Below are 21,618 nucleotides of genomic sequence, written 5' to 3'. Positions count from 1 at the left end.
CAGACATGTTAGCGTCTTTTAAGATATATCTGGACAGGTACATGGATGGGCAGGGAGCAAAGGGATACAGACCCTTAGAAAACAGATGACAGGTTAGGCAGAGGATCTCAATTGGCGCAGGCTTTGAGGGCTGAAGGGCCTGTTCCTGCACTGTAATGTGCTACTCTAAGCTGCACCATGGCAGGTTTCTTGTTCAAAGAAAAGCTAGTGCATCCAATATACACAGATTAATTTTATTTTACAATGCTTCATTTGAACCTGAACAATGTTTTCAAAAATTCAAGCATTATAAATTGGTTGCGTTAAAAGTCAATTTTCTAAAAAAAATTCAGTACTTAGAATCGTCACAATAAAATGTCACCAAGTACATGTTCAGTTTAAGACAGTGCCACAGAATGCTAATAACTATTAGTACAAAAATATTCATAATTTCTTCTATTGTACTCAGAGACTTTTCAAGAATCCTATTAGTTCAATCAGGAACAGAAGAGACCATTCGTTAATCTCAGGCTTGAAGATTTATTAAATTAAGCCTTAGCTGGCCAATTAAAAACTAATTTTATTTTTCGCCCCCAGTTTCTTCTGATCAATGAAAACTACTGGGATTATTGTGTATCATCTTCTGAAAGCACAATTACAATATTTAAAATTATATAACACTGCTTAGACTGCTGCACATCTGTAAAATCCAACATAATCATACTCAATGTAACGTAATTCAATGTCCCCTGAGTAAATTATTACTAACCTCTGGATTTTATTTCACAGGAGATAACTGTTTGCTCTTGAAGGCCAAGGGGTGGAAATAAATCCTCTCCCATGAGAAGCGTTGCAAAATCCTCAGAAGCCACTTATGAGATGCCAACAGATCCTGTGTTGACAGAACAGCAAAATAAAAAGAGGCCAGTTAGAAGCAGCATAGTTATTCTGATGGGTCTTAGATACAGTTTCAGTTCGAGAGTAGGTCAGCGAGACAGAATTTTATCTCCTCTAGCTTATGAAGAGATAGTTGATTGCAAGAAATGCTACAGGAATTAATTAGAAGCCAGATGGATTTCAGTCCTGGCGAGAGCGTGTGGTGAGCTGTTTCTCTGCAATATGGTGCATCTTCCCAGCACAAGCTGCAGAACTCACTCGCAAAATTCTACTCACATAACAGGAGATGGGAGAAGGCAACGAAGAAACACTGACAGAGTAGAAAAACAAATAGCCATGAAACTTAATCTTTTCATCCCTTCTTTACTGCTAAGCCAAGAATGATAGACAATGCAAGGGAAGAGCATGCATTTTGAAAGAATGCAAGGATGAATGAGGAGAAGCAGAACTAATGGACAGGCAGGTAAATCTATCTCTCTGAGATAAAGGGATGAGAGTTGACATGGCAGTTATGTTACTAACTGACTCTGCCAAGCTCCACACAGCACAGAACAAGTCTGCATACATAATGATTTTCTTCATTTGAAAGGCTTTCTAATTAACCATTTCAAGACTTGAGCCTTCTTGCATCTTTTTTGACTGTCTTCAAAGCTCAATATTGCAAAAAACACACTGACCTCAATCAGCCAGATAAATAAAGCTGAGTGATAATGGGAACTGCAGATGCTGGAGAATCCAAGATAATAAAATGTGAGGCTGGATGAACACAGCAGGCCCAGCAGCATCTCAGGAGCACAAAAGCTGACGTTTCGGGCCTAGACCCTTCAGGACTAGGCCCGAAACGTCAGCTTTTGTGCTCCTGAGATGCTGCTGGGCCTGCTGTGTTCATCCAGCCTCACATTTTATTATGTTAGATAAATAAAGCTGTTTAGTTTCAATAGAGCTTGTTCAAGAAAAGGCTTCAATATTCACAATTTTTCTCATAATTTCCAGAGGTTTGTTGATGCTAACAATAACAATGATCCACTAGAATTGACAGATAGAAAACTCCAAAAAAGAAGCTTCAATTTTTGATTGCTTTTTGGAGGAAATGGCCAGGAGCAAAAACTCCAACTTGATTGGTATGATATGAAACAAAAATCTGCATGACGAATTATGCTGCACTTGTAAAATTTGCACATTTATATCTCTAGACAAGAGGGTCCTTCATTAACCTTTTATTACACAATAAAATTGAATAGCTGCTTGGTAAACACTGCTGAGCGTGTATTTAATGCTGTGACATTGCTGAAAATTTCACAGAATCCCTACAGTGTAGAAAAAGGCCATTCACCGCGTCGAGGCCACACTGACCTTCTGAACAGCATCTCACTCAGATGCACTGTACTATCCCCATAACCCTGCTTTTCCCATGGTTAATCCACCTACCCTGCACAACCAGGGACACTATACGCAATTTGGCATCACCAATATACCTAACCAGAACATCTTTGGACTGTGGGAAGAAACCACAGCACACTATGGAAACCCACATAGACAGTCACCCAAGGCTAGAATTGAACCCAGGACCCCAGTGCTGTGAGGCAGCATTGCTAACCACTGAGGTACCATGCCATAAAACTGTAATGAAATTTTATTTTAAATTCTCCCATGGTGCTTATATAATGTTTGAGAGCTTGAGAAACCCAACTGACAACTCCACTTCAAAACAGCAGCCATATTTCCAAAGATTTGAGCTTGAAAATAATGTGACTTTAAAAACATTCAGTAACCCCCAATGAGTCTGATTAGCTTGAATGCAGGCCAGCTGGATCCAATCTGATTTGGACTGATTCACTTCCAATGGAAAATCTCCTGTTGATGTCTGACTCCCAGTAACACTGTCTTGAAGCAATAGTAGGAACTGCTGATGTTGGAGAATCTGAGAAAATCAGGTGTAGAGCTGGATGAACACAGCAGGCCAGGCAGCATCAGAGGAGCAGAAAAGCTGATGTTTCAGGTCTGGACCCTTCTTCATGACAGTTAGTGATATCAAAACGCACATCAAAACAAAAGGTTTTACCTCATGCCCTAACATTATCCATATCTGAGACCCAAGTACAGAGAAATAATGCCCTTGTCTCAAATCTCGAGGGTTTGACGACTGATTCCTGACAGTTTCTTTGATGTGGACTACAAAGGCAAGACAACTTAATGAATCCTTTCACAAGCCTGCCAACATGATTGGTAAACCAATCTAGGAGCTTAAATTTTCTCAGTTCCTATAACCTACAGGTTTCTAACCAAACTTTCCTGGTATGGAGGTTCCACAAACTATAACTATTGGAAGAGATGTGACAGAGATGGAGAAACTAAGACAATGGATTGGAGATCTTCCAGGAAGCAGGGTGTGAGGATATACGGTCAAGGTAACTGTGGGAGTCAGTGGGTTTGTAGTGGTTACTTACTGTCAGCCTATCCCAGAAATGGAAAGCAGAGATGTCAAGGTTGGCAAGGGAGGAGTCAGAGTCGCATCAGATGAAGGAGAGAGCAGGGTAGAAATTGAAAGTGAAATTGATTTCTTTTTTTCCAATTTCAGCTGAGAGCGGGAAGCAGCACCAATGATGTCATCGAAGTATCAGAAAAAGAGTTATGGGTAAGGGCCAGAGTAGGACTGGAACAAGGAATTCGACAACTTTTTTTCGCCCCTTGTCCAGCCCTTTTCCATGTACATCCATGATTCTTCTGAAGCTTTATATCAGTTTCAGAGTTTCCAGTTCACGATCTTCGGCTACTCAATGCCTCGATAATTGATTCCTGTTTCTTTTTTGGTTTTACTGAATCAATTCCACTGCCTGCAGCTTTAATAAACAATGCACACTTTAAATTGCTCATTAAGTAAATGATTCTTATTCACTTTAAGAGATTAATTTGGATTCTTTAAATTTTTCCCTTGATGTTATCTGCGGCTTAAATAATGTGGTTTGAATGAAGGATTGCCCAACATTTTTGCAGCCTTGCAAAACTCTCCCAAATTTCTTCATCCTCAAAACTTAGATTTCTAATCTATCCTTTTATTGCTTTACTTCTGGCCTTGTGATGTCCCTAGGTCTGAAACCTCAGTTGAAACTGATTTATATGGCCCTTGATTTCCTTGCAGCTGCCCATTGAGCCGGAAGTACTTTTCTTACCTCTCGCTTTCCCAATTTGCACGATTTTTTAAAAAAAAGATTTCTCCTTGTCCATGAGCTGCTTTAACTTTACTCATGGGACCTCTGATGTCTGACCACTCTCCAGCTGAACTCTGAGTCAGGACCCATTCCAACAGGCCACAGCCACATGAGTTAGACCGTATCTGCTTTGAAATAACTAATTCTCCTTCTCCAGGAAATCCCTAACTCTTTTACTGCAGGGTCTCTCTCATCAGGTCAGAAATGCTTTAAGGTGGATTTCAGATGAGGCACAAGGGTTTCTTCTGTACAGCTTCTAAACATTCAGCTCTTCCCTGCTGCTGACATTCTCATCAGCAGGTGGCTTAAAGTGGAGTCTTAAAATGCTGAAAAACCTTCAGTCAACCTCCACCTTTCATCACATTGTATGAATCAGTAGGATGGAATCTGCAGCACTGCTCACCATGTTGTTAAACCAAGTAGTTCTGCTGCTACCATCCTCAATAATTGTAGGGAACTGCAGGGAGTGCTTGGTCTGATGCGGCAGGAGAAAAACACTTACACATTTAATTAGGCGAGGCTCTTGTATTGAACAAGAAGCAGTTTATTACCTATTAGCAACTGGTTATAGGTTACCTTGATATTATAGGACATTGTTGTTACCAGATCCCATAAACTGTTTTACTCACAAGTATGCATGCTATCATCACAGTGGGTGGTGCACTCTGTGACATTATCTTCCAAGCATTTCCCACCCCATTGAAACTGACACGTAAGATACTCGTACATGAAGTATAAATGTGAAAGAAAACAAAAAACCCGTCTCAAGAGAGAGAGTTGACATTTCCCCAGGAAACATTACAAATTGTTCACATAGAATATTGTGCAGTTAATGCGGGCCTGGTACAGGAAGATGTAGGTTCAGAGTTGATTTACAATTAAAAAAATAGCCACAGCATTTGTAGCTGTACAACTTTGCTTGGCAAGCAATGGCCGCGATTGTTGGCCAGGAACAATCAGAGCAAACTGTTCCCAAAATTCTGCCCAGCAACTCATGGCAAATTTTCAAGACACAACAGTAACCCTTTAATATAAACAGGTGGCAGACATGTCATGGTTTGCAAAGTTCAGAAAACAGCTTTGCCAGTACAAATCTTAACCGAGGTGAATTTTGGTTATTGGCAAAGGATAAATGCCATTTTGTAATTGAAGAACAATGAGTGGAAGCCAAACATACAGGTATAGCACTATTTAATCTGACTAATTCCGCAACCAGTTTCTGCTGAAATGCATAATTTCACAAGAAGATACAACTTCTGTCTGATGTCTCCTTGCAACTTTTGGCTGAGGAATTAAACTAATTTGCCAATGATAAGTCTGATTATTCTGTTTCAACTGCTTTAATTAAGTAGAAAACCACAAGCCTGACAAGCCACATAAAACAGATCTCAGTCATTTATCTGCGTGGGTTTCTTCCGGGTACTCCAGTTCCTCCCACAGTCCAAGATGTGCAGGCAATGTGGACTGACCTTGCAAAATTGCCTGTAGTGTTCAGAAATGTGTAGGTTAGGTGGGTTATAGAGGGACGGGTCTGGGTGGGATGCGCTGAGGGTTGGTGTGATTTGTGGGCCGAAAGGCCTGTTTCCACAATATAGGGATTCTATGAAATCTGCACTATGAAACACAATGAGCATTCGATGCTACCAAACTTCGCTTACTTGTAATTTAACCGTTGCACTCCATGTAAACCACTATTACTAAACATAAACGTCATTTCATAAAAATAAAAATGAAATCATTTCAGAAAATACTCAAGATTCTACAACCAATGAGTTCCTTCACACAACAAGCTAAGGACTATGAATGATCAATTCTCACATGCTAACCATGATAAATGCTATGGCTTTAAGAGCTGTATTTGGTCTTTTTTTTGTGAAGAAAGGTTGAGACTAAGATGCCAAGCAGTCTGCTTCAAAGTCCATAATGTAAGCAGCTTATGAGGCCTTGTTTTATTTTTGTTAGTTTGAAACAATAGAAGCAGCCTGAAAGGGTGGAGTCAAACTCCTGCAGAACCAGGATTTTTAGTTTTAATTTTTCAGTAGCAGTTATTGCTGAGACCTTGAAGCTGAGTTTAGAAGGGGCTATACATCTGTCCCTGGTATCGTCTCTTTCAGAGATTTATTTTGATTTTTCCTCCTAGGCTATATGAGACATCCTATTTTACTGAATTTGTCTTCATCAATGTCGTGTTTATGGGATGTCACAATATTAGAACAGTTACTGTTCAGTAGTTAAATAATCCATTTTTCTGTTAAGTTTTCTAATAGAATTAAGTTATTCCAATTTCTTCTTCATTTTGTTGTATTCTAACTGCTGTATGAATAACGTGTGCTTGGTTTTAAATCTGATAGTTTGGCCAATCGAATTGCATCCAAAGCACAATGACTAGCACTTGCCTTTAAAATAAGGAAAAGTTAGGGTCAAAACTATCTTCTTAATATATTTTGAGGGATTTTTTTCTGATCCATAACACAATTTAGAAAATAGTAACTAGTGAATCACCAATTGCATTAAGTTATCAAAGCATGTCTTGACAAGGATCCTTACTCACTTTTTCTCCCAATTTTTTCAACCAATAAACCTCTGTTTTATTTATTTTCAACATTTCTTTGTTCTTTATACAAATCTAATATGATCATCTGGTGTTGAGTGCACGTACTAGATCTGTTCATGTGCTGATCATTCGCTGGCAATTCGATGGCCAGGTCTTCCAGTCAGCTGTATTGTCACATCAGTCACCACTGGCTGAGATGAAAGTACGCTCGTACCTTATTCTGCTATTGTGGCCAAGGCTTACCATTTGAAAGCGGGGAATGAGGCATTGTTAAAGTAACCAATGAACAGGATTGTTGGGGAGGAGTGGAAAAGCCCTGAACCCTTCCAAGCTTTCAATCACGTCACTGTGCTTGTCATGAGGAAGGAGGCAGTGCAGGGATGATGAACATGAGGGCTAGTACTGAGGCAGGCTGATTGGACAGCCCATTCCAATGTCCTGAATATAAGTTGTCTTAGAACATTTCAGGCCCCCATCTGTCATATTGCCCTTACCCTCACACCCTCTATGCCAACTTATGGTCCAATTTACCACTAGCCTCTAACATACTCCATGCAAACCCATGCCCTCCACACATCCTCAATGGCTTCTCTTATCCCTGTATCAACTCAACGCCAACTCAAGCATCCTGATAGCACTTATACCATTATATCATCTCAATAGCCATGAATTTAGTATACACCTTGGCCGGACCTCAGCAGCCACATGAAGATGAATCAAATACACTTCTCAACATGTTGACCTGCTCCAACTATGTAGACTTAACAACAACATTCCCTCTGAGCTACACAAACACTCAGAAATTTGTCATATGCCGACTAACATGTCAATGAATTGGCCCGCACTCAACCAAAAAAAAATTAGAGGGGACATTGATTAATTGCAAAGTAGTACATTTGTGAAAGCTCCCAAGCTTTTACATCTCCTGATTTGGTTAATCTCAAACAAAACTTTCTATTCATACCCACAATTCTTTCACAGATTAGTTAAGCTATTAATCAACGGAGAACTCATAACATTATCCTGCAATAATTGTAGCTTTTAAAAGTCAGCAAAGCATTAATAATAAATATCTCTTTGGGAAACGTTGAGCAGAGGGCTGTTTCTAATCATCACAGATAGGTACAGCCAGTTTGTTTCAAACAAAGTAAAAAATTTGGGCAAGGTAATTTCAAAAATGTTTCTTAGAATCGCTTCAGTGTAGAAACAGGCCAATCAGTCCAACAAGTCCACATCAACCCTCTGAAGAGCATCCCACCCAGACCCATCCCCCTACTCTATCCCTGTGGCCCTACATTTCCCATGGCTAACCCACCTAACCTATGCATCCCAGAACACGAGGGGCTATTTAGCATGGCCAATCCACCTAACTTTCCTATCTTAGGACTGTGGGAGGAAACCAGAACACCCAGAGGAAACCCACACAGACAGTCACCCAGGGGTGGAATTGAACCGAGGTCCATGACGCTTTGAGGTAGCAGTGCTAACCACTAAGCCACTGTGCCATCCACATAGATCTTAGATGCCCTTCAAGAGTGCTTCTGTCGAATCCAGAAATTTGTGACTTTGACACTGCCAGTTAAGGCCCATGCAACAACAAAAATTGGGTTTGTTTAAATGAGCACCAAGTTCAAATGTGCTGCTGAGTTTGAGTATGTGAACCATGTCTGCGACGTTTATGTCCAAAGACTCTTCCCACCTCCATGGACATTTGGTCCCTAGGCTCATTCATCAACGGCAAAGGTGATGTAATGAGTTCAGTCTGACCAATCTAATAAATCCAACTTTTTCCAGTCTTGGATCCCTAACTTAAAGCTGACTACAATTCAATGTTATCAGATGCAGATGTTGACTTTGTCCCCTAGAAATTAAAAGCACATTACTACAGGTTTGCAACCCATTGGAGAAGAAAAGATACCATGACCAGACATGAAGGTTTCAAAACTGGTACCTTAACATCAATTAATGTCAAAAGCATTCATTTATTGTAAAGAGGAAAGAAGTGGTAAACGGAAGATTAAATGACTATCGTGGAACAGATTGAGAGGACAATAGGAAAATGGCCAAATTATTAAATGGATATGTATCTCTTTTCACAGCAGAGAAATGAGAAGGTGAGAAAGCATGAGAGTGGAGGGAACCCAAAAAATAGGTCTAGGGGAAGGATTTGTCGATTTAAAACATTTTTCAAAAAAACGGTAATGGAGAAAACAATAAGACTGAAGATAACTAAATCTTGACTCCAGACTGTTAGAAGTAATAAATGAAGAAACTGCAAAAAGTGCTATTTATAATATGGATTTAGATTTAAATAATTTGTCTGTTGATTATGATCAGAGATAATGGGAACTGCAGATGCTGGAGAATCCAAGATAAAAAAAGTGTGGAACTGGATGAACACAGCAGGCCAAACAGCATCTCAGGAGCACAAAAGCTGACGTTTCGGGCCTAGACCCTTCATCAGAGAGGGGGATGGGGAGAGGGAACTGGAATAAATAGGGAGAGAGGGGGAGGCGGACCGAAGATAGATAGAGGAGAAGATAGGTGCAGAGGAGAGTATGGGTTGGGAGGTAGGGAGGGGATAGGTCCGTCCGGGGAGGACGGACAGGTCAAGTGGGCGGGATGAGTTTAGTAGATAGGAAATGGAGGTGCGGCTTGAGGTGGGAGGAGGGGATAGGTGAGAGGAAGAACAGGTTAGGCAGGCGGGGACGAGCTTGGCTGGTTTTGGGGTGCAGTGGGGGCGAAGATTTTGAAGCTGGTGAAATCCACATTGATACCTTTGGGCTGCAGGGTTCCAAACCGGAATATGATATGCTGTTCCTGCAACCTACGGGTGGCAGGAGGCCCAGAATGGACATGTCATCTAAGGAATGGGATTGGGAATTGAAATGGTTCGTGACTGGGAGGTGCAGTTGTTTACTGCAAACTGAGCGTAGGTGTTCTGCAAAGGGGTCCCCAAGCCTCCGCTTGGTTTCCCCAATGTAGAGGATGCCACACCGTGTACAGTGGATGCAATATACCACATTGGCAGATGTGCAGGTAAACATCTGCATGATGTGGAAAGTCATCTTGGGGCCTGGGATGGGGGTGAGGGAGGTGGTGTGGGGGCAAGTGTAGCACTTCCTGCGGTTGCAAGGGAAAGTGCCGAGTGTGGTGGGGTTGGAGGGGAGTGTGGAGAGGACAAGGTGGTCTCTTCAGAAGGCAGACAAGGGTAGGGTGGGCAAAATGTCTTTGGTGGTGGGGTCGGATTGTAGATGGCAGAAGTGTCGGAGGATGATGCGTTGTATCCGTAGGTTGGTGGGGCGGTATGTGAGGACGAGGGGGTTTCTCTTGGGGCGGTTATTGCGAGTGCAGGGTGTGAGGGATGAGGTGCGGGAAATGCGGGAAGCACAGTCCAGGGCGTTCTCGACCACTGCCGGGGTGAAGCTGTGGCTCTTGGAGAACGAGGACATCTGGGATGAGCAGGAATGAAATGCCTCATCCTGGGAGCAAATGCGACGGCGGTGAAGGAATTGGGAATAGGGGATGGAATTTTTGCAGGAAGGTGGGTGGGAGAAGGTGTATTCCAGGTAGCTGTGGGAGTCGGTGGGCTTGAAATCTCCCTGGCCCACACTTTGTTAGCTTGGATTCTCCAGCATCTGCAGTTCCCATTATCTCTGGAAAATTAAAAATAGCTGACATATTTTGACTGTACTTTTTTCCATTCTTATCGAATTACATTGCAATTCTTTCATAAAGAGCACTAAGTTTACATTTAAAGAAAAAAGTAAATGATTTGCTTTGCTCCGTTGTGGATGCTGCTTTTATTTTTCAAATATAATGCATTTTACGTTTTAATATGGCCATTGACGCAAATGCATGTAACACGAGCTTGTACAGCCACCTTAAATAAACCGCACACAAAACAAAATATATTTAAAACAGTAAATGCATTCATTTAAGAGGGCCCAGTGTCAGCACTGATTGAACATGCAGCTACTGGAAATTACAATGAGAAGAGAATCAGTTTGATAACGTGGGGTATTATAAATTTCATAAACAAATCAGGGATTTATGCAAAGTAATATTTTTCATGAAGGGTTTTAGTTACATAAGACACACAAGAATCCATAGTGCCTTTCACAGAGACAAGGTAGCCTTAAGGTGCTTTCGAAGCAAGGGGTTGCAAAATTCAGTTTGGTTGCAGAGACTAAAGAGCCTTATGATACTCTTGACACAAATAATTTATTACAAATAAATAGTGCATTCATAAAACTTTTAAATTATTAATATTTTTATTTACAACTTTCAACAATGTCCATTTCTAAAGATACTTAATTGACTGCAAAATGCTTCGGGAAGTTGTAAAAGGCCAGCTTCCTTCTTTCTTGACAGAAAACATGTCTTAAAATTATTTTACATCCTAAAAGGGCAGCCCTGATTTTAGCTCAGCTCTGCTAAAAGGAATGGACTGCTTTCAGACCGAACAGCAATATTGGCTGACTTTAAACTCTGCTGACAGAAATGGAGGATAAATGAATTATTCAAAAAACACACACATCAAACCAGAGATAGTAGGAAAAGCTGATGCTGGAGAATCTGAGATAACACGGTGTGAAGCTGGATGAACACGGCAGGCCAAGCAGCATCAGAGGCACAGAAAAGTTGAATTTCGGGTCAACACTCTTCTTCAGAAATGTGGGATGGGAAGGGAAATCTGAAATAAATAAGGAGAGAGGGGGAGGTGGATAGAAGATGGATAAAGGAGAAGATAGGGTGAGAGGAGACAGACAGGTCAAAGAGGCGGGGTTAGAGCTAGTGAAGGTGAATGTAGGTGGGGAGTTAGGGAGGATGGGCGGGTCAAGGAGGCGGGACGGGGTTAGGGGGTGGGGGATGGGGATGGGGCTTGAGATGGGAGGAATGGTCAGGGAGGCAAGGACCAGGGACTATTTTCTCCCCTTGGTCCATGAACTCCCTACCTACGTCCGTGACACCACCCACACTCTCCACCTCCTCCGGAAATTCCAATTCCCTGGTCCCCAACACCTCATTTTTACCATGGACGTCCAGTCCCTATACACCTGCAATCCCCATGCAGATAACCTAAAGGCCCTCTGCTTCTTCCTGTCCCACAGGCCCGTGCAGCCCCCCTCCACTGACATCCTCATCCACTTATCCAAACTCGTCCTCACCCTCAACAACTTCTCCTTTAATTCCTCCCACTTCCTACAGACAATGGGGGTGGACATGGGTACCCACATGGGCCCAAACTATGCCTGCCTCTTTGTAGGGTACGTGGAACAATCTGTCTTCCAAAGCTACACTGGCCCTACGCCCCACCTCTTCCTCCGTTACATTGATGGCTGTTTTGGTGCCACCTCATGCTCCCACGAGAAGCTTGAACAGTTCATCCACTTAACCAACACCTTCCACCCCAAATTAAGTTTACCTAGACCATCGCTAATAACCTCTCTCTCCTTCCTGGACCTCTGTCTCCATCTCTGGCATCCACCAGGAAACCGATATCCATTTTAAGCCTACCGACTCCCACAACTACCTGGAATACTCCTCCTCTCACCCACCTTCCTATAAAAGGCTATCCCCTATTTCCAATTCCTTCGCCTCCGCCGCATCTGCTCCCAGGATGAGGCATTCCACTCCCGAACAACCCAGGTGTCCTCTTTTATCAAGAACCGCAACTTCCCCTCCACAGTGATTGAAAATGCCCTCGACTATGTCTCCCGCAACTCATCCCTCACACCCCCTATCCACAACAATAACCAAAACAGAATGCCCCCCATCCTCACATACCACCCCACCAACCGCCAAATCCAACGCATCATCCTACGATATTTCCACCATCTGTAATCCGACCCCACCACCAAAGACAATTTCCCCTCCCCACCTTTATCTGCTTTCCTGAGGGACCACTCTCTCTGTGACTCCCCTGTCCGCTCCACACTCCTCTCCAGCCCCACCACCCGCGGCACTTTTCCCTGCAGCCGAAGCAAGTGCTACACCTGCCCCAATACAACCCCCACCCCCATCCCAGGCCCTAAGAAGATCTTCCACATCAAACAGATGTTCACCTGCACATCTGTTAACGTGATATACTGTATCCACTGTTCCCGTTGTGGCCTCCTCTACATCGGTGAAACCAAGCAGAGGCTCGGGGACCGCATTGCGGAACACCTACGCTCATTTCGCAACAAACAACTGCACCTCCCAGTCGCGGATCATTTCAAACTGCACTCCCCCCCAACTCCTTGGACGACACGTCCATCCTGGGCCTCCTGCATTGCCACAATGAAGCCACCCGAAAGATGCAGGAACGGCATCTCATCTTCTGCTTGGGAACCCTGCAGCCCAATGGTATCAATGTGGACTTCACAAGCTTCAAAATCTCCCCTCCCCCAACTACATTTCAAAACCCACCCAGTTCATCCCCACCTCCCTAACCTCAAGTTCTTCCTCTCACCTATCTCCTCCTCCCACCTCAAGCCCCACCCCCATCTCCTACCAACTAACCTCATCCCGCCTCCTTGACCTGTCCGTCCTCCCTGGACTGACCTATCCCCTCCCTACCTCCCCACCTACATTTACCTTCACTGGCTCTAACCCTGCCTCTTTGACCTGTCTGTCTCCTCTCCACCCATCTTCCCCTTTATCCATCTTCTATTCGCCTCCCCCTCTCCTTATTTATTTCAGAATCCCCTTCCCCTCTCCCATTTCTGAAGAAGGGTCTCGACCCGAAACGTCAACTTTCCTGCTCGTCCGATGCTGCTTGGCCTGCTGTGTTCATCCAGCTTCACACTGTGGTATCACACACCTCAAACCAGGCGTTTTAGGTAAGAATCACGGTGATATATCTTTAAAAATAAAACAGACTACAAGTGCATTAAAACTGTTTCTGGCCATTGGATTATGAGCATCTCATAATGGGATGTTAGGTTGGAAGGATGACAAAGTTACTCTGATAACATAATAGTTCATGGATTATAATTCAAATGCATTGTCTTTACTCTGTAGTCTATTTGGTGTGGAACAAAGGATCTTAACTATTAAGTGCAATGCAAGTGATTTAGAATAGGGTGCAGGCTAGGGTTATGCAAAAGAAAATGCAGACTTTCATAAATACCAGAGATTACAGTCATTAATGCAGAGTCTATGGGTTAGATTTTTGGACAGTCAGGGCAATTCCTGGGCTTTTTAAAAATGGCATGCTCGAGCTACCCCAAATATGGCTGATAAAACATTTGACAGTGGGAAAGAAAAGGGATGAAAAGTGAGCCACATAAGTTTGCAACATAATTTGCTGGGCAGCTTGACATTAGTGTTAAGTTTAAACTGATCAAATTTCTATTTCCAAGAGAAACCATACAGTGGGATTCACAAAGTTATGGAGGACACAAAGCTATTTAAGTGTAATAATCTGAAGTTGTTTAATTCCCCAGTAATTTAGTTTTTTGAGAAAAGTTAGGTTTGAGCAGTCAATTAGGGTAAAAAAAAAATCAAGTCAATTTATTGACAGGTCATTAGATATAGCCTTGGACAAGCCGTAAGTATCGGGCCCTATAGTTTCAATAGACTTTACTGTCGACAATTCCCGGATGCTGTTATTACAGCTGGCCATTACAAATGATTAGCTGAGCTTCAAATGATTTGAAACCATGTATTGTAGCCGGGGGCACGAGCTCAAATTTTAACTTTAAGAGGCTATTCAAGGCTGTGCTTACTGAATAGAAACTTCCTGATTTTCCACATAGATTGGCCACTTTAAGGCATTTAAAATCTTCAGACAGATTTTTATTAATGACTTGGATGAGGGGATTGAAGGATAGGTCAGCAAGTTTGCAGACGACACGAAGGTTGGAGGTGTCATTGACAGTATAGAGGGCTGTTGTAGGCTGCAGCGGGACATTGACAGGATGCAGAGATGGGCTGAGAGGTGGCAGATGGAGTTCAACCTGGATAAATGCGAGGTGATGCATTTTGGAAGATCGAATTTGAAAGCTTAGTACAGGATTAAGGATAGGATTCTTGGCAGTGTGGAGGAACAGAGGGATCTTGGTGTGCAGATACATAGATCCCTTAAAATGGCCACCCAAGTGGACAGGGTTGTTAAGAAAGCATATGGGGTTTTGGCTTTTCATTAACAGGGGGATTGAGTTTAAGAGTCGTGAGATCTTGTGCAGCTCTATAAAACTTTGGTTAGACCGCACTTGAAATAATGCATCCAGTTCTGGTCGCCCCATTATAGGAAAGATGTGGATGCTTTGGAGAGGGTTCAGAGGAGATTTATAAGGATGCTGCCTGGACTGGAGAGCTTATCTTATGAAGAGAGATTGACTGAGCTAGGACTTTCTTCATTCGAGAAAAGGAGGAGGAGGAGAGGGGACCTAATTGAGGTATACAAGATAATGAGAGGCATAGGTAGAGTTGATAGCCAGAGACTATTTCCCAGGGCAGAAATGGCTAGCACGAGGGGTCATAGTTTTAAGCTGGTTGGAGGAAAGTATCGAGGGGATGTCAGAGGCGGGTTCTTTACACAGAGAGTTGTGAGAGCATGGAATGCGTTGCCAGCAGCAGTTGTGGAAGCAAGGTCATTGGGGTCATTTAAGAGACTGCTGGACATGCATATGGTCACAGAAATTTGAGAGTGCATACATGAGGATCAATGGTCGGCACAACATCGTGGGCTGAAGGGCCTGTTTTGTGCTGTACTGTTCTATGTTCTCTGTTCTATTTCTGTATCACCTTTGAGCAAAAGCTCCACTTATTATTAGTTAAACATGAATGTTCTTTCATTTCCATGTGACTGCTAATGTCTGCCCATGGTGACGGTGCATTGCAGAAATCACCTGACATTGTATCTGCCTCCATACTGTCACGAGATGTGGCAGGGACAACTTGATCACATGCCTGCCTTCCCAAAGGGGCCGCTGAAAGTTACAGCATCCTTTATACTGAGGCAGGTCTGGAGAGTTGCAAGCTGCCTACCACAGTTGTGAGAAACCAGACCAGCATAACCAGGTGAAGATAAGGGGGAACATAGGAGAATGAAAAGAAAATGGGCACATGGGATTAGGATCAATGCTCATGTGGAGAATATACACCGATACTGACTGGTTATAAAAGAGATAGTCTCACTGTTGTAATTTTTTGACTGTAGTCCACAGGCTGCGTGGATCAGTTTCCATATGCGGAGAGTATCAGTAGATTAGACATGTACTTGTTGGAATTTAGAAGAATGAAAACCTTATTGAAACATATAAAGGTTCTTAGGGCACATGAAAGAATAAAATGTAGAAAAGTTGCCTCCCCTTGCTGGAGATCTAGGGCCTGAGGCAGAATCCCAAGTTAAGGGGTTACCTATTTAAAACAGAGATGCAGAGGAATTTATTCTGAAGGTAGTGAATCTGTTGAGTTCTTTACCACAAAGGATCTTGAAACTAGGATATTAAGTGTAATCAAGGCTGAGATAAACAGATTTTGGCAGATTGGTACAATCATGGCAGATTTGTACAGAAACTAAAATCACATGGGATTTGGGGTAGGCTGGCTAAATGGATACAAAACTGGCTTGATCACAGAAAATAGAGGGCAGTGGTGGAAGGGTGTTTTTCAGAATGGAAGCCAGTAACTAGTGCTGTTCCATAGGGATCAGTCTTATGTCCTGTGTTGTTTGTAGTATATAGAAATGATCTGGAGGAAAATGTGGGTGATCTGATTAGTAAATTTGCAGATGCCACGAAGATTGGTGGAGTTGCTGATGGTGCTGACGATTGTGAAAGGATACAGCAGGGTATAGACAGATTGGTGACTTGAGCACAGAAATGGCAGATGGAATTTAATCCAGGCAAATGTAAGGTGATGCATTTTGAAAGATCAAATTTAGATGTGAATTATGCTGTAAATGGCAGAACCCTTAGGAACATTAACATACGGATGGACCTGGGTGTGCAGGTCCATGGTTCCCTAAAACTGGCAACACAGGTAGCGAAGGTGATTAAGAAGGGATAAGGCATGCTTGCCTTTATCAGCTGGGGCATGGAGTAAAAGAGTTGACAAGCCATGTTGCAGCTATATAAAACCCTTGTTAGGCTGTATTTGGAGTATTGTGTGCAGATTTGGTCACCACTCGAATAGAAGGATGTGGAAGCTTTGGAGAGAGTGCAGAGAAGGTTCACCAGGATGTTGCCTGGTCTAGAGGAAGGTTAAAAAGACTCGGATTGTTTTCACTAGAAGGATGATGGCTGAGAGGACACCTGATAGAAGTGTACAAAATTAAGAGAGGCATAGATAGGGTGGATAGTCAGAGGCTTCTTCCCAGGTTTAAAGTTTCAATTACAAGAGAGCACAGGTTGAAGGTCAGAGGGGGGAAATGCTAAAGGAGACGTGCGAGGGAAGTTTTTCACGCAGAGAGTAGTAGCAACCTGGAATGCACTGCCAGAAGAGGTGGTGGAAGCAGGCACATTGATGACATTTAAGAGGCACATGGGTACATGAATAGGGAGGGAATAGAGGGATATGGACCGAATAAGGGCAGAAAAATTTTTCTTAAGTTTAGTTATGGCTCAATGATCAGCATAGGCCTGGAGGGCCGAAAGGCCTGTTCCTGTGCCATACTTCTTTTTTGTTCTTTAAAAGTGAATCAAGGATTATTGGGAAAAGGCAGGAAGGTTCTGTTGAGGACTATCAGATCAACAATGAACTCACTGAATGGGGGAGAGACAATAGGCCGATTGACCTACTTCTGCTCCTATCTCTTACGGTCTTATAGACTGCAATCCACAACTATGATCTCTCAGCATACTGACAGAACATTTAATGAAAATTCCTCAAAATACACCTATGTTGCTACACTTCTACACAAACACTATCTTGCCTCGAGTAATTGGCAATATGCGCAGATAAGTCCTCAGAATGGCTTCCTGTTTAAATACCATGCTAAAGCAACAGAACACCCAGTTGCGTTTCTTCAGAAACTCACATTTAGTTGGTTCTTTATACAAAAGGTCAGATCCTAAGAAAAGTGGTTTGAAGCCATGTCTCTGCGGAGTTTGAAAACGACCAAAGCCCCGAGGGCTCCATGATCAGCAATCTGGCTCCTTCTGTTACATTAGCTCTTCGAGTGGAAGTAATTAGCTCCTGATGATGAGACTATTCGCTTCTCATGTGTCAGGAGAGCAAACCCCATTTAATCACCACCATGGTCTCTGTGCCATGGTTCATTATGAATTTATATCTTATATGCCATTGTTTCATAAAACAAAGGCAGTTGCTTAATTTACATGGATTCAATCTTCCTCACGGGTTGCTGAGTTTAATATTTATCACCCCAGTGTAAAGGTCTCCATAAATTGAAAATAAATGAGTCAAGAATTGCTTTGCAGTAAAGGCACAGTGTTATCTGCATAATTTTAAATAAAACTAAATTGCTGATTGTTCATGTCTTCAGCTGCAAGTGTCTAAATTGCAGTATTTCATACTTAACCTTCACTGTAATCTTTAACAAAATTATGATAACTTCAATTTTCATGCTCACCTTGAGTGCAACAAGATGTCTCAGTGCAATTTAAACAGGCAAAGAGAAGGATACTGTACATGGAACAGGGAGGATGACAAAGATAATGGAAAAGTTGGTTGGAAGGGTTGAAAGGCTGAGGGTGTGTTTTTTTTTGAAGGTGTGTCTGAATGCAGAGTGAGGCTGAACAGCAGAAGAGTTTGGAGCAGGGCAGTTCAGTTGAAAGACTGGTCTGCATGGAGAAAACAGGAGCAGGAGACACCCTTTGGACAATGAGCTACCATCAACAAAATGACAAACAACTTAGATTTATATAGCTCTTTTAATGTGGTAAACCATCACATTGCTGCCTGGCAATCAGACAGATGTTGACACAAGCCAAAGAAGAATCATTAGGATGGCTGACAAAAAAATTTGTTCAGGAAGCAGGGACCAGGGAAAATTTTAAAGAAGGAAATGGGAGAAAGTGAAACAAATCCATTAACCTCCCAAGTGCTGGATTTCAAACAAAGCAGAAGGCAGTCTAAGCTGGGAATATTCAATTCTCAAGGCTACAAACCAGAACTACAGAACTGTTTGACTCTAAGGCTCTACAGTGCAAGGAGAAAAAAAATGTATTTTTATAAATAAAAGGAGTTTAATATATAACGTGACCCCTCAAGGCTTCTCACAAAGCAAAGCAATCTAAAACTTGGTTCAGCATTAACTCTTTCCCAGATTGCCTGCTCAACATTGACTTTTCATTGTTCTGCCGCCCAGTGTGAAATAAATTGTTCCTGATAAGTGTGTTTCATACACCTTGTGGCTGCCCCCACAGCCCCCAACCCCAATTAGCCAGCGTTCTGATTGAAACACAATGCTAATGAATGCAGCAGCTGTCAAGCACGGCTCTTTTCCAGTCACAAAAAGAACAGTCCCCCTCCCACACCTTTCCTTTCAGATGTTCTCTACTCCGATCCTGATTACAGATCACTAACTTCAAAAAAAAACATCAAACGCCCAACAACGGCAGCAGATCTGCAATGATAATGGCTCACAAAAAGGTGCTGCAGAGACCACCTCTCACTGGCTTACAAACCTCAACAGCTGAACATTAGCTTAATCACACCCAATAAAGCGCTCACTCATTTATAATTCTATATTTATGAAGTGGGTTTGAATAAACCCCTCCAGAAATGGTTACCTAAGGGCATATCACCATCGTGCAATTATTTGCAAGGTTAATGACATAATGGGGCATGGCAACTTTTTAAAAAAACTCAAAACAAAAAAAAGGATCTTGTGAAAACCTTTGTTGGGTGTTTCCTACTGTATCAGGTATAATCAGTGGTTTGAGAGTAAGGGAGTCTACCCAACGAGCCAGCACAGTCCCATTAACAGTGAGGTTCCACTGACTGAATTCTGCCTAAGAACTATCCTTATTGGTGGCACCTCTCTTTTAATTCAATAGTGTATAGAACTGTTTTCTATTATCCACAGCTTTTCTGAATACATGAAGAATTAGATATCTTTTTTTAAAAAATCAGAAATAATTTTCAACTTGACTTTCCAAACAGTTACTACCTTAACAGGCAGATACTAAACAGGACAATATCTCTATTTAGTAATTTTGAAGGCATTTGGCACACTTGCCTTTATTGGTCAGAAGTACTGGAGTTGGAATGTCATGTTGCGACTGTACAGGACATTTTTAGAATATCATGTACAATTCTGGTCACCCTTCTATAGGAAGGATGCTGTTAAACTTCCAAGTGCTGCAGAAAAAACTTACTAGGATGTTGCTGGGGCTGGACAGTTTGAGCTTTGGGGGATGCTGAATACGCTGGGGGTATTTTCCCTGGAATTTTGGAGACTGAGGGGTGACTTTATAGAGATTTATAAAATCATGAGGGACACAGATAGGGTAAATAGCCACTGTCTTTCTGCTAGGGTCAGGAGTCCAAAACTAGAGGGCATAGGTTAAAGGTGACAGAGGAAATACTTAAAGGGGACCTTAGGGGTAACTTTTTCATGCAGAAGTTAGTGCATGTATAGTACAAGCTGCCAGAGGAAGTGGTGGAGGCGGGCACAATCACAACATTCAAAAGGCATCTGAATGGGTATACGAATAGGAAGGGTGTAGAGGGGTATGGGCCAAGTGCTGACAAATGGGACTAGGTCAGATTGGGCTGTCTAGGTGGCATTGATAAGTTCGATCGAAGGGTCTGTTTCCGTACTGTATGTCTGTGTAACTCAATGACCTTAAATGTTGTTTTGTGACAGAAAGTCCCTGTATCCGAGTTATGCCATATGCTTGTTCAGTGTCTGGGCAGATGGAAGCAAGATTTTTTTTAACAGGTCCTGTTGCTGACTGCCAGATGTATCATTTCATTTTCTCCACTGCTGACTCAGTGAATAATGAAGTGACTAAATACACCCATTGAGCATTAGTTGTAGGAGACAATCAATAAGCAGACTGAATTGAATAGAGATCTATGTCCAATGCAAAGTCATCGACTTGAAAGTTTAACTCTGTTTCACTCCCCACTGATGACATCTGATATGATTACAGTTTCCCCCATTTTCTGTTCCTAATGTAAATCTCTCTCAGCATTTACCTCTGGATTTACTTAAACCAGTTACACGCAAATGATCAACAAACACTCAATTCCAACCTGATATCCTTAGTTTTGGGCCTACAAAAGGTTGAAGTATGTTCCTATCATCAGACTAGACATTCCTTATGCAAACTTGCATACTTTAACTGGGAAAGGCTGTTTTCTCTAGAAAGGTAAAGCTGAGGCTTGATCTAACAAAGGTCCGAAGGTCATGAAAGGGTTTGCTAGGATAAGCGTAGAGATGCTTTCACTTGCATGGAAGCTAGAGTTAAAATCACGAATAAAACTGCATGGCTAAATGAACAAGAGATGGGAAAAGGTTCATGCAGACCCTTCAGCATCAGCATTCATCTGCTGGCCAAACAGCCTGGCTGCATGTTGAATATATATGCAAGTGAATTCTGACAAATCTGCAGCATTATTCAGGGTAATTCTTTTCGTGGAACCGGGTCTGTATTGCTACACCACTAGATGTGAGAAGTGCTTGCATTCTTTCAGACAGTTTTGCACCCTGCTTTTTCCACTCATTGAATTACGAGCCCCACAAGAAGCCACAATGCTTCAGGCAAAATGTTAAGCGTGTTTCACAGTCTAACCACTATATCATTTGTGGTTCTTTACCATAAATGCCGACGTAACATCTTTAAAGAGAATATTAACAAGCAGCACTCATTTTTAAGGCACAACATGTAAAGCAGATCTTAAATCCTGATCACGAATAGCAGAACTTAAAACCATTGTGGTGGGAACCAACTGGAAGCAGAGTCAGGACATTTGGTACATAGAAACAAGTTGACATATTCCACACCTGTGCACATAACCCAGTGGCAATACAGGATCTGTCTCAAAAATAAGCATGACAGACAATGCCTTTGA

At 42.3% G+C, this 21,618-nt stretch overlaps 1 protein-coding gene across 3 annotated transcripts in view; it reads right to left on the bottom strand.

Annotated features, from left to right (window-relative positions):
* lypd6 (LY6/PLAUR domain containing 6) overlaps positions 1-21,618 on the bottom strand; it is a 247,224-nt gene that overhangs the window by 86,271 nt on the left and 139,335 nt on the right. For 2 of the 3 annotated variants that reach the window (XM_059647465.1, XM_059647464.1), the window contains exon 2: positions 749-871. In XM_059647465.1, the coding sequence (XP_059503448.1) occupies positions 749-821 (73 nt within the window). In that variant the 5' untranslated portion in view covers positions 822-871. Of the gene's footprint in view, positions 1-748; positions 872-21,618 lie in introns of those variants that run through there. The other variant, XM_059647463.1, reaches the window with a different exon arrangement.

Source organism: Stegostoma tigrinum, chromosome 7 (assembly GCF_030684315.1).
Source record: "Stegostoma tigrinum isolate sSteTig4 chromosome 7, sSteTig4.hap1, whole genome shotgun sequence".
Lineage (NCBI taxonomy): Eukaryota > Metazoa > Chordata > Chondrichthyes > Orectolobiformes > Stegostomatidae > Stegostoma > Stegostoma tigrinum.
Note: the sequence above shows the minus strand (reverse complement) of the source record. Positions and strands in the feature narration are given on the sequence as shown.